The sequence below is a fragment of the Spinacia oleracea genome, chromosome 3 (assembly GCF_020520425.1).
Source record: "Spinacia oleracea cultivar Varoflay chromosome 3, BTI_SOV_V1, whole genome shotgun sequence".
NCBI classification, from domain to species: Eukaryota; Viridiplantae; Streptophyta; class Magnoliopsida; order Caryophyllales; family Amaranthaceae; genus Spinacia; species Spinacia oleracea.
In genome coordinates this window covers 1701320-1712500 of record NC_079489.1, presented here as the reverse complement: position 1 = coordinate 1712500, position 11181 = coordinate 1701320, and the positions used below count along the sequence as shown (strand labels likewise).

The 11181-nt window shown below is 35.4% G+C and overlaps 2 protein-coding genes across 2 annotated transcripts; both read right to left on the bottom strand.

Annotated features, from left to right (window-relative positions):
• Window positions 1–558: 558 nt before the first annotated feature.
• Window positions 559–4970, bottom strand: LOC110782454 (sorbitol dehydrogenase). Its single transcript, XM_021986609.2, has 6 exons — window positions 4455–4970; window positions 4048–4115; window positions 3590–3826; window positions 2102–2392; window positions 1585–1772; window positions 559–924 (listed from the first exon to the last, which is right to left on the bottom strand). Exons 1-6 carry the CDS (start codon window positions 4564–4566, stop codon window positions 732–734), a joined length of 1089 nt encoding a protein of 362 aa, XP_021842301.1. The 5' UTR covers window positions 4567–4970; the 3' UTR covers window positions 559–731.
• A 332-nt stretch (window positions 4971–5302) lies between these two features.
• LOC110782452 (pentatricopeptide repeat-containing protein At2g29760, chloroplastic) lies at window positions 5303–8112 on the bottom strand. Its single transcript, XM_021986607.2, has one exon. The coding sequence runs from the start codon at window positions 7902–7904 to the stop codon at window positions 6075–6077; it is 1830 nt and encodes a 609-aa protein (XP_021842299.1). The 5' UTR covers window positions 7905–8112; the 3' UTR covers window positions 5303–6074.
• Between the last annotated feature and the right edge of the window lie 3069 nt (window positions 8113–11181).

Below are 11181 nucleotides of genomic sequence, written 5' to 3'. Positions count from 1 at the left end.
TGAGCATAATGATCCCGTGCATAACATTGACCTAGTATACTTAAATTGATTATATCTGAAGAGTACTCGGCCGATGACCTGATTTGACAGTCCTACTTGTATCACCTCGAAAAGAAGTGGGATAATCGAATTCTAGTCCTAATCAAAAGGTGGGTTGGGATGCTATCAAAAGATGTGGGATAATCGAATTCTAGACCTAATCAAAAGGTGGGTTGGGACGGTATCAAAAGATTTAGCTCGTGTCTCGGTGTCTGGCTGTATTGGTCCAAACTCTGGGCTGTTTTTTTCCCTGAAATCCGCTATTTCGGGTCAAATAGAAGCCTGTTCGGGCTATTTTCAGACAGCGAGGATTTTATAACTAAATTACAATTTTAATTTACCTAAAACCCACCCATAAATTTAAATTTGGGTCAGGACAGGCCCGGAAAACAGGCTTGGGAATCTGCCCAAAACTCGATGTTTTTGGGCCGGGTTCAAAATGATCAAGTCTATCGAATTCATTCCCAGTACATCAGTATAGTTTCAAATGAACAATAAGATCTCCTTGAAGCCTTGATATTCATAACGAAAAATGCATTATTGATTCATAAATCAACCAGGGTCAAAAGTTCAATCATGCAGAAAAGCAATAAAAATACAACAAAATTAATAGTCTAAAAAAACTCTTTATTGTCTTGGAAACACTCTGATCTCTGCTAAAACTCGTTGTATCCAACACTTAGATAATCTCCTTACATGTTAAACATAACCTTAATCGCATCACCACCACGAGCACTGGTCTCGAAAGCCTCTTCTACCTCCTTCTGTGAGAACCCGAACCTGTGGGTTATAAGAGGTTTCACGTCGATTTTACCACTACTTATGAAGTCGAGGCATAGTGGCCACGTGTTTTTGTACCGGAACACCCCCACGACATCAACTTCCCTGTAATTCAGAATGAAACGCGTTATTATTTATACTGTTCTTAAAACTCTAAGGCAAGGAATGTCATCTCGTCACATGTCGCTATAGGTTTTGAGCCTATGGACCTCTCATTTAGTCAATTGTATGTCTCATATTCTAACTACTATCTCACAAGTCACAACTCACTCATTTTCTGGTTTCCTATACGTTATTTAACATTATAATAATAAACAAAATAATAAAATAAGATCATTAAAGATGAATATGAACACAATGTCGTTCTTTTGAACTGAACTGAATGGAGCTGAGCTGAACTGAATGGAACTGAAATTAAGTCCAAAAGAACAAGGCCTAAGTCAATATAATTAGAAAAGCGATCTCAATCTTTCCTTGATAGTCTTACATCACTAATTAGTCATTACTTTTTTTTACGAGTTACTCCTTACCTGATAAAATTTATTTAACATACTCAAAGCAAGACATATTATAATCAAACAAAATTATGTTTAAATAAGACTCAAAACAAGTTACATAATAATCTAACTGATCTATTTTTCTACTATCCAAACCATAGACTTCAAGGCACCAAATCATTTAACCTTTTGTAAAGTGAACTTCTATTTTCTTTGCATTTTTTTCCCCTGGAGGAAGAAAAGGGTTCTAAGCTATTACTAACAATACCTTGCAGCTGCTGGAGTTAGAGGAACAGTCATCACGCCATGGCCCATCCCGATGAGACACACTTTACCACCTGCACCCGTTGCACTAAGAGCAGTCGACATGGTCTTGTTAAACCCGGCACAATCAAAAGTCACATTTACCGGTCTTCCCATAGCCTCGTGTATCCGCGCAACTTCATCCGGGATATCCTGTTGAAGCAAAGAATAGATGGGATCACAAACTTCATAATGTAGGGGAAAAAAAAGTATGCTCTTTTTGTCATGTATAGATTCCAGGAACAATCATCGCATTAGCTAATAAAGTACTCGTATTAGACTAATTTAAACATACCTTCACTTTAACTATAATTTATAACTAAAATAAGTTTTGATAAGTTCTAATAAGTTCAGAAAAAAATAAGTGAAAATCAGGTGAATAGAGCGCACCATTAATTACGTAGGGACATTAGGAGTTAGGACTTCGTCACACTTCGTTTTCAAATTCTATGAAAATCACTTATAAACAACAACACACAAACCTGCATATCAGTTGTAACCTTGACAACATCATCTGCACCGAGTTGTTTCGCAACAGATAAACGGTAATCATCTACATCAACTACGACTATTCTAGGGGCACCAAATGCACGAGCTGCTAGCAATGTCACGAGCCCGATAGGACCAGCTCCCATGATCAATGTGGTGGTCTCGGGATCAACTTTTGCACGGCGACAAGCATGGATACCAACACTTAGTGGCTCACACATAGCCCCTTCTTCTAAACTGACATTATCTGGTAGTTTGAAGCATAAATCAGCTGGATGTACCACCTGTCACAGTCACAAAAATATACTTTGAGTTCCAACAATATCTTCCAAATTTAGCCAAAAATTATTTTGTCGCGTTAACACTAACAGCAAACTACAAGCATAACACAAATTCTTATTTACAAGTGGTGTACAATAAACCAGAATAAAAATTAACTCAAAACTGTTTCGTACATAAAATCATCTTCAAATATGCCTTTTTATTCTAACAAAATCTTCCAAATTTAGCCAAAATTGCTTTGTACATAAAATCATATTCAAACATCAAGTTTCTCCCGGATTGCATGAAATGGGAAAGAAAAAGACAGACACTGAAGCTGTTAACTACTCGTCTATTAAAGGAAATTCATTTACAGGTTAACAACTCATCTATTTACATCTTGCTCATTCTGTCCTAAACATGAACTATTCGGCACACAAATTTAGCCCAAATTATTTTGTCGCATTAACACTAACAGAAAACTACAAGCATAATGGCAACATTTACTTGTTGGTATATAAAATCATCTTTGTAACACCAAGTTTCTCCCAGAATGGTGAAATGGGAAAGAAAAAGACAGACACTGAAGTTGTTAACTACTTGTATATTAATGGAAATTCATTTACTTGTTAGCTACTTGTCTATTAATGGAAAATCATCTATTGAATCTTGCTCATTCTGTCCCTTTTCTGAGCAAGAACAAATAAGGCAAACAATAGTATTTATTGATCAATAATCTGGATAAGTTTATTAACTACTACTCGTCTGTTAATGGAAATTCATCTATTTGAATCTTGCTCATTCTGTCCCTTTTCTGAGCAAGAACAAATAAGGAAAACAATATTATTTATTGATCAATAATCTTGACATCAGTCGAAGTCTCAGAACATATGCAGGTTTTATGTAGGTAGGTATACAAAAAGATAAAAGAACACCCAACATAATCAACAATTCAGCATACCAGTGAAATTAGTTGTCACACCGTCCCAAATCCCTGTAAGTACAGATATGACATGATTTTACAAAAATATCATTCAGATAATTGTTATGTAACTACTTATGGCTTAATTCAAGTAAAGGGTATTAAGGAATCTATTCAAAATTGTACTATTTTAGGAAATGTGACAACTTTTTCCGTATATCCTGGAATAACATGTGTAACTATTAATTTCGAATAGAGAAAGTTAGTATGAACACCAAATAATAGTCAAATCAGTTACCTGATTTGCAAGAGAGCCATGAACAGGGGGAGTTGCAAAGAACTTCATCTCAGGGCAAAGATTGTAACTTCCATCTTTGCATTGATGACAACGCCAACAACTAATCCCAGGTTCAAGAGCAACTCGATCACCAGGTACTAATGACTTAACATCAGTTCCAATTTCTTCGATAATCCCAGCACATTCATGTCCAATTACCATTGGCTCTTTCACTATGAAATCAGCACATCTTAAGTTCTACAAATTTAAACAACAACAAAAAAGCAAAGTGTGAAAAAAGCTTATTCAACAAATTCCAAAGTATATGGAGTTTTGATCATTTGCATGCATGCTAATTATCAGTGATTAATAATTAAACAAGCTAAATGAGGGAGCAAAATCATTTGTTTTTGTTAATTTGGGAAGAAAATTTGCAGAAAAAATCTGGAAAAAAAGATGGGTTTTAGTTTTAGAATTACCTTGAGATAGTGAACATCACTTCCACAAATACCAACAGCTTTCATTTTGATTCTTACATCATGGGGACCTTGAGCAAATCACAAAAGAATATTCAGATCATTAAAAAAGAAAAAAGTAGAGTTGACTTTACAACTTGAAATCTAGCAAATAAAATACAGTAGTTCAATTGATAATCCTATTTCTCAAGCGCCGTACGGGCAAAAAACTAGTAAAAAACTAAGAAAGAAGAAAACTAAGAAACCCATATAGAAAATGAAAGTAATTGAGGGGTAGTTTAATACAGTAGTTCAATTGATAAATCCTATTTTTTAAGCATCATACGGCATAAAACTAGTTAAAAAAACAAGAAAAGAAGGAAACAAGAAACCCAAATAGAAGATGAAAGTAATTGAGAGTGTAGTTTTACCAAGAGGAGGAAGCTCAAATGGTTGGATTTTGAGAGTATTAATCCCTGTCAACCATGCAGCCATGTTCTTCTCTCCTTCACCATCTCCATGTGAATTTCCTCCTTTTCCCATTCTCTCTCTCTATCTCTCTCTCTGTTTGTGTGTGTGTGTTACTGTATGTGTGTGAACCTCTTGGGAAGCTTCTATTTAAAGTTGAAAACTTTGAGGTTACAAATTCCCAAGTTGTGTATTTTTCCAATATTTTTTTCTGTTTTTAAGTCAATATAGTAGGATTAGGTGACAAATATGGTTGTTTGGATCATGTTTGATATCGAGTTCACATTCAAGTTGGGTCATATTCGGGTCTATTTTGAAAAAATTAACTGAAATAAAAAGAAAATTAATCGATTGGGTAGGGTCGTGTCAATTGCATAACAGTTCTGAATCAGAATCAGTTACAAGGAACAGGGGTGATTCAAAAAAAAATTGTATTTACTGTTTTGTGTAGTTTGCTAGATCATTAATTAACATTCAGTGTTTCAGTTTTTTTTTATTATGCATGCAATTTTGTTGGGTAAATATAAATTTTATAATATCGAAATTTCAGAAATGAAGGTGAGCTTATCTATTTCCAGCTTTGTGTAATGTGTCCTTGTCTATTTTTCTGAAGCATAAACTTCAACTGCATGAAAGCAATTTGCCAAGCTAGGATTTCCACAGCGTGGCTTTTATAAATCCAAAAATTTTTAGAGACCTTATCCTAATACAATCATCTCCAACATGGCCTAGACTAGAATTTTTGATGTTTTATGATATTATATGGCCCCACCAGAATTAAAATTATGAAAGAATACACTATAACAGTCAATAATCAAACAACAAATGACCACAAAATGACACTTTAGAGAGTTAACTGCAGACGCAAATTAGTAAATTATTACATGCACTTGAGAGTACCTACAATGGTGCTCCAGTAAACACATTAATTTACACGTGTTGCTGGACTGAAGCACACACGTGTTGCTGGACTGAAGCACATATGTAGGGCTAGCAATCAGAACCCAACCTGAACCCGAACTGAAGTTATTGAGGAAACTCAAACCCTACCTGAACCGAACATGAATGACCCGAATTCAACCCGATTTGACTCATTTATCTTTTCTCGTAGTAATATCAAGTTTTACATTATTTATGGTACTTTTAAGCACAACCCGAAATCGACCTGAAACCAAACCCCAACCCAACCCCATTAACCCGAATTGCCACCCCTACACATATGTGGGTACTCCTTGGTGCACTGTAAAATGCTTGGTCTAGGAAGTGACCAACACGAATGAGCCCAAAGATAATCTTGAGGCACACCTGAAAATTCCTATTGATCAGCCTAAACATCAAGAATTCAAGATTTTCCTTGGGCTCGGGGGGAGAGGCCGAGAGGGCTAGGTAGACCTGTCAAAAACCAACCCAACTAGAAAACCGACCCGATAATATTGGGTTTTGAACAAGATTTTGTGACCCGTGACCCGATTTTATCTGAACCCGAACAACCCGTTTTTTACCCGACCGATTGAAAATCGTTGTATTTATAGTTATAACTAAGATTATAAGAAATTGACCTGATTAGGCATAGCACCAGAAATTCACCTAGTTACTTCAACAGAACTCCAGGCTGATGGCTTCTGCACTCGGTTCTCCCCCATCAAGTCTCTATACTTCATAGAAGCATCCCATCTTTCTGCACCTGCATATGCATCAGATAAAAGCACATAGTTCCCACTATTACCAGCATCTGTATCAAGAAGCTTGCTTGAAACAATCTCAGCTAAGGCAACATTTTTATGGAGTTTACAAGAACTCAACAAAATCCTCCATAACACAACATCAGGTGGTGTTGTCATCTTCAGTATGAAGTCATATGCTCTCTCTAATTCACCAGAACGACTCAAAAGATCAACCACACAACCATAATGTTTCATCTGAGGAATAATTCCATGGATTTTTTCCATACTTTGGAAAAATTCCATTCCTTTGTCTACTAATCCTGCATGTGAACAAGCAAGTAATATCCCAACAAAGGTTCCATTAGTTGGCCTTATGTTTTTGCTTAACATCTCCTCAAACAGGTGAATAGCAGAATCTGCAAAACCATTTACTGCAAATCCTGCTATTACTGCAGTCCATGACACAGAGTCTTTTTCACTCATATCTTGAAATACTTGTAATGCTTTGTTAACATCCCCACATTTACAGTACAAGTCAATCAAAGAGTTACCAACATAGATGTCTGCTTTGATGTTATGTTCAATGATGTATTCATGAATTTCCTTGCCCATTTCGAGCATTCCTAGATGAGCACAAGAAGAAAGAACACTCGATATTGTAACTTCGTTGGGTTTAATCTTGTTCAACATCATTTCCTGAAAATATTTCACAGCATCTGAAAATTTGCCTGCTTGTGAGTACCCAGTAATCATTGAAGTCCAGGAAATTAGATCCCTTTTTGGCATTTCATCAAAGAATTTTCTTGCTAAAACCAAATTTCCAATTCTTGCATAACCTATCACCAAAGAATTCCATGACACTACATTTCTTACACTCATTCGATCAAACACTCCCTGAGCCGAATCCATCAGCCCACGTTTCCCATACATATCGATCAAAGTATTCCCCAAATAAACATCTATATCAACACGATTTGTCTCAATGTAATCCACCACTGAATCAGCAATCTTCCAATCACACATCAAGTTACAAGCCATGATCACTTTCACCATTGTCACAGCATCCGCCCTCACATCCGCCACCTGCATCGCATTGAAAACACCCAAAAGTTCTCTATACTTATTGCATTGACTATACCCACAGATCAACGAGTTCCAAGTAACTAAATCTCTCTCAGTCATTTCATCAAACACCTTCTGTGCAAAACCCAGTTCCCCACACGACCCATACATATGCATCAAAGAATTTGACACAAACAAATACGATTGAAACCCAAGTTTAAATACACAAGGATGAATCTTTTTACCCTGCAAAACATCTAAAACACGACCACATGCTTTAAGAACAAATATAAATGTCAAATTATTCCCATTTAACCCAAAGTTTCTCATATCATTATATATGTAAATTGCTTTAATTGGATCATCACTTTTGGAAAACCCCTTAATCAATTGATTCCAAATATACAAAGGGGGTCGTTGAATTTCATCAAATACAATCTGGGCTTTGCGTAATGTGGATGAGGAGAGAGAATAAGAGCGCAAAACCGGAGATATGTGATCTGGGTCTTTGTGCTTTTGAGTTCTGATTAAGTGACCATGAAGCTCTTTAATGGCGGCAATCGAGATTGAATTTCTGGGTAATTCATGTGATTTTGTGGTCGAAATGAAGCTGCTCAATTGGCGTGAAAAGGATCTAGTGAGTTGCATAGAGAATCGGAATCGAAGTACCATATGGAAAATGGACATCGATGGTTCAATTGGGCTAATAAAAGTTGAAATATGAAACCTAGATTTTAGATTTTTGGGGATTTTGAAGAGTATCTTTTGATCTTAACAAACTTTCAGTTCCCGCCATTAAAATCCCAAATTTCAGTTTCTTAAGATCAATTTGCTTTTTGTTTCGGTTTGTGGAAATGTGCGAATCGTGGGCCTGTATAGTTGGGCCTTTGTAGAACAATCATGGGTATTGAAGCCTCATTCTTGTCCGATAAGAATAAAGCCATTCATATAAATAAGGACAAACGAAGTTTTGGCTCAGTGGTTAACTAAGATTAGGCGTCTGTGTTTGATAGTTCTTAGATTCGAATTTCTCTACCCTTATCAGTAACTTGTGTTGCTACACATATTGGTGTGTGTTAACTAAGTTGGTAAAGTTTTGAGGGATTGATATCCAAAATTTGGGATCGAATCCCGTTTACACAATTTGTCGATTTGCCCTTTATGACTCTCTTTGCACCAAAACCACCTATAATTGTTGTCCATCGTAGGAATGGGAACGGTTGGAGGGAGTTCCCCTAATCTTTTATCTTTCGTGATGGCAGGGCCTGCACATATAAGAACGTTAACTATCTTTGGGGTGATTCGGGGATTTTACCTTCCATGGTTAAGTCAATACATGTATAGGCGATCTCTTGTAAATACAAGCTAGAATAATTGAAATTACGTACCTTTGGCAATAAAAGAGGTCTATAAGGCAGTGACCCGTTAACCTTGATATCTAGTGACAATGATGTGTTGACATTCACTTAACGTAGGTTGCACAGGTCCTATCACGACTGACAGTAGATATGTTAGTTTGGATTTCTTTATATCTTTAGCATAACATCACAGCTGACAGGGTTCCTGTTGACATGCCGATAGGTATCCACATAAACCTTTACTTATTGGTACTCCAGGCTAATTATTTAATACGATCTAGTCCGTATTGTGTGGTTACGTACTTATTAGCTAAGATGGAATACAAGTATAAGTTTACAAGTCAACTTCCATCGACACAAAAATTAATTTTAGGTGCACATAAGTTTACCTAATCTTAAAGAGCTAGCTAGATCAAAGACTTGGTCATTGTCAACGCCTATTTAATGAGTTTAACTTCAATTCATTTGGTAAGGATATAAGAATAAGGTTTCATTTTATTTAACTTATTTTATCTGAATTATACTCGAACCTATCTTAATTTATCTTATTTCAACCAACTCCCCTCAAAATCCGATCACCTTGAACTTCTTTTACTTGGGAGAGATATTACGCCACCACATTATTCGTGGTATCGGCCAATAAAAAGGCAACACCGCAACAAGAAATTTAAAATTTTACAAAATTTCCTAAAAGTTAAAAAAATGTCATCAGTTTGGTAGAGTCAGCGGTAGCGTTTGAGGTAGCGGGTAGCGTTTTGACCTAGTCAAAAAGCTACTTGTATAATTTGTAAGTGTTTGGCAAGGTAGCGGATTAAGTAGCGGTTAGCGGTAGAGGTAAAGGTTGAGTAGTTTTTGTCAAACGTTAAAATTAGTAGCGTTTAAGGTAACGGGTAGCGTTTGACAAATTTATAGTAAAGTTTTAAATAATATTTCAGCTTTTATTTTACGTTACAATATCAACCGCTACTTTTAACGAACACTCATGTTAGTTACCCGCTACTTTGACAGCTAATAGTTACCTGCTGCTATTCACTGCTACCCGCTACTCAACAGCTAACCGCTAATTTTGCCGAACAGGGCCGAAGTCGATTCACCACCGCCCACGGGTACATGCAACCGAAAATGTCAACTATGTTATAGGAAAGAATGTCAATGAGATAAACCTTTATAAGAGTTTATGGATAGGGAATTTATAAGTATGGTTGAAGCTAACATTAATTACAAGTGAGAATTTTATGAATAATTGTTTGCAAGTCTTTTTGCCTTGTGAGGTTTGTTCAACAAAAGTAGTTGGCTATGTGTGTTTACTTACTTTGAGAATGATTGCTTGATTATAGAATGCCCTTCCTTAAGCATCACTTACTTCTTCCCTAATTTTCTTAACTACCTATTTTCAATTTCTATTTAAGGAAATCATCATTACGTGAGATAAATGGTTTGACATAGTTGAATTGCATCAACTGAATTCATCAACCAAACCACTTTTAAAATTTTGACATTTTGGGTTTGTCCAAAATATTCATAAAATTAGTACGGAGTACTTCGTATGGAGTATATTATTCAGTTACGGCGTCACGAAATGACTTGTACGGAGTAAGTATTTTCTAAAATACAAATACATGATTGAAACATTGGAGGGCAACCCTGTTCAACAAGTAGCATTTTAGGTAACAAATAGATCTAAAGGTATTTCTCAACTATCAAATATATAACATGTAGCATACATCAAATTATAGATCTATATCTATACTAATATATTAAAAGGCGTTGAGAAAAATGTCTATGTGGCACGTAGTACTCTTCCTTTTGCGCCACATCATCTATTCACCAAATGATATGTCATATCATGGACAACCAAAAATCAATACGTACAATGAGATTCGAACTCTAGACCTCAAGTGTGGAGGATAACTCTCATTACCATCTTAACCAACAACCATTTGTGGTTTATCTCTTCACATTAATTTATAAATGAATGTTAACATGAAGTTTACAACAACTAAACTTTTATGTGACTTTTTTCTATTGACTATTTTGGAAAAAAAAATAATTAAAGAATTAGGACAACCATGAATAAACATGATGTCATAAGTCTCATAAGCATCAACTACAAAAATGCCTTGCATGACTGCATATGTCAAATTTGGCGTTTGTTAATTTTGAATCACTTATTTCCATTAGAAAACAAATTATACAAATTGTAAGATGAGGCAATTGAAAAATTATTTCTCATGATAAATAACTTAGTGTGTTTGTGTAGTTGACGAACTTGATGAATGCTTTCATTTAATGCTATACATGTATCTTATCAAATATTTTGCTCAAGAAAAATCTAAAATTTTAACTATTCAATGTAGCAATCGGGGCATCGCCCGAGGCACACACTAGTTTACTATTAAAACAATGTAAGTTACAATACAAATGGCTTCTATTGGTATTTTAATAATCCGTATTTTATTAATTTAACTATTTTTAGCGAATACTAATACTATCAAGTATCAACCACTAATTCGAAACTAACATTAACTTGTTACTAACTTACTACGAAATACTTTTTTATCCACTCCTCTAACAACTAGAAGAGAAAATCACTAGTTTTGCCGAAC

What these genes read in the sequence shown, in the direction of transcription:
- LOC110782454 (XM_021986609.2), bottom strand. Translation starts at nt 4,566, where the DNA reads ATGGGAAAAGGAGGAAATTCACATGGAGATGGTGAAGGAGAGAAGAAC. An exon ending in ATTTGAGCTTCCTCCTCTTG is followed by an intron (nt 4,116 to 4,454) that starts GTAAAACTACAC and finishes GATTTGCTCAAG; the next exon opens with GTCCCCATGATGTAAGAATC. An exon ending in ATGGCTCTCTTGCAAATCAG is followed by an intron (nt 2,393 to 3,589) that starts GTAACTGATTTG and finishes TGACTGTGACAG; the next exon opens with GTGGTACATCCAGCTGATTT.
- LOC110782452 (XM_021986607.2), bottom strand. Translation starts at nt 7,904, where the DNA reads ATGTCCATTTTCCATATGGTACTTCGATTCCGATTCTCTATGCAACTC.